The sequence below is a fragment of the Phalaenopsis equestris genome, unplaced genomic scaffold (genome assembly GCF_001263595.1).
Source record: "Phalaenopsis equestris unplaced genomic scaffold, ASM126359v1 Scaffold000800, whole genome shotgun sequence".
NCBI lineage: Eukaryota > Viridiplantae > Streptophyta > Magnoliopsida > Asparagales > Orchidaceae > Phalaenopsis > Phalaenopsis equestris.
The window spans coordinates 1-1,703 of NW_018165240.1; the positions used below are offsets into that span (position 1 = coordinate 1).

A 1,703-nucleotide genomic window follows, 5' to 3' on the forward strand; every position below is an offset into this window, starting at 1 on the left:
AATGCAAGCCCCTCTCCTGGGCACCTTCTTCTCCCCATGCCAAATGACATTAACTTCCCCCCTTCTGCTTTTACATTTTGAAACCTTTCGGGAAAAAAATTATTAGGTTCCATCCAAAGTTTTGGGTCTCTTTGAATTTCATAAACATTTACTAAAAGTATTGTGCCTTGGTCCGCATCATATCTTCCGAATTTAAAATCATCTCTTGCTACATGAGGTATAAGGAGAGGTCCAGCAGGGTATAATCGTAGTGTTTTGTTAATAATGCAGTGAAGGTATGGAAGTTTGGTGAGATCAGATTCATTAAGGAGGCGGTCGTGTCCAACTTGCTTGTCTATCTCTTGTCTCGCTTTCTCTAATTTTTCAGGATGGTTTAATAAAAGAGACATTGATCATTCAATTGTATTTGAAGAAGTTTCTGTGCCTGCAGTTACTAAGCTCTTACAAAAAGAAAGAAAATAAACAAGATTGTGTCAATATTCATGTAAATGATGAATTAAAATTCTTATAATTAAATGCAAAAGACCTTTATTTTTGTATGAAAGTTTTAATATATTTGTCAAAAAAAGGTTATTGAAATTTCTATCATTAAACAAAATGATAGATTCAAAAGTTGATGTGAACTTTATAATTTTTTTTTTGCCCTTCTCAGTGTCGTTCTAAGCTCTATGAAATTTAGTGTATCAAACAACTTGTCTGAGTCAGTGCAGTAAAATGAAGCCCAAGAGCACAAATAATTATTTCCAAACTTAACACAAAATATATAAAGAAAAAAAAATTCACATGAGAAACTCACAAAAACTAGTGCTTTAATGAAACCATATGTATATTGATTTGGATGATTTTCGTGCAAAGAAAACAAAGCATCAATCATGGTTCTATCAATCTTCTCCTTCAACTTCCCATTTTTATTATCCTTCTCCTCCATTCTTTTTCTCCTGTGCTTTTCTATAAGTGACCGGATGATCTCATCCCTGTACTTGTGATACCTCGCCATTTTTCTCTTCACTCCATGACGTGCAATCCACCCAATCATCGCCGGTAAAAAATCTCCCACATTGGTCATGCTAGAAAGGGAGTTGATTTTCTCATTCACCTCCTTGAACTTATATACATCTTTGTCATTCTCACCATCATCCTCATAATACCTTATCCCTAAAAATTGACATAATTGATAATCGGAAATTTTAATAAAAAATTTTAAATTAAAACTGGAAACCTGATATAGTCTTCGTTATGATGTTCACTGCCAGCCGAAACAAGCAAGTCCTAAGCTCCACCCTTCCAGAGTTACGAAAAAGGTGTCGGGCAAGGGCCCTAACCTCCTCAGCACGAACATCGGCAAAAAATTCTAGGCGATGGCTCGAAAGTGCTTCAAGGGTGGCAATTCGGCGCATCTCTCGCCACTGCGGTCCATAGGAGGTGAAAGGGATATTGGTATAGTTGTACGTGGTAACAGAAACAGAAGAAAATTGAGGGCGGTCGGGAAAAACAATGTCATTGGTCTTTAAGCACTCTTCAGCGAGGGAGGCGGAGGAGACAACGAGGACAGGACGGAATCCGAATCGAAGGAGGAGAAGAGGGCCGTGCTTGGCAGAGAGACGGGCCAAAGATTGGTGTAGGGGCTTCTTGAGGAGGTGGAGGTGGCCAAGAATGGGAAGGGAACTGGGAGGACTTGGAGGGAAATTTTTCTTTTTGTTCTT

At 38.4% G+C, this 1,703-nt stretch overlaps 1 protein-coding gene across 1 annotated transcript in view; it reads right to left on the bottom strand.

Moving 5' to 3' along the window:
* Positions 1-886: 886 nt before the first annotated feature.
* Positions 887-1,703, bottom strand: part of LOC110031313 (cytochrome P450 81F3-like) — a gene marked incomplete at its 3' end in the record, with an annotated part of 2,323 nt that continues 1,506 nt past the window's right edge. The window contains exons 2-3 of the mRNA XM_020734456.1: positions 1,220-1,700; positions 887-1,155 (exon numbers count right to left, since the gene is read on the bottom strand). Of these exons, the coding sequence (XP_020590115.1) occupies positions 887-1,155; positions 1,220-1,700 (750 nt within the window). The remainder of the gene's footprint in view (positions 1,156-1,219; positions 1,701-1,703) is intronic.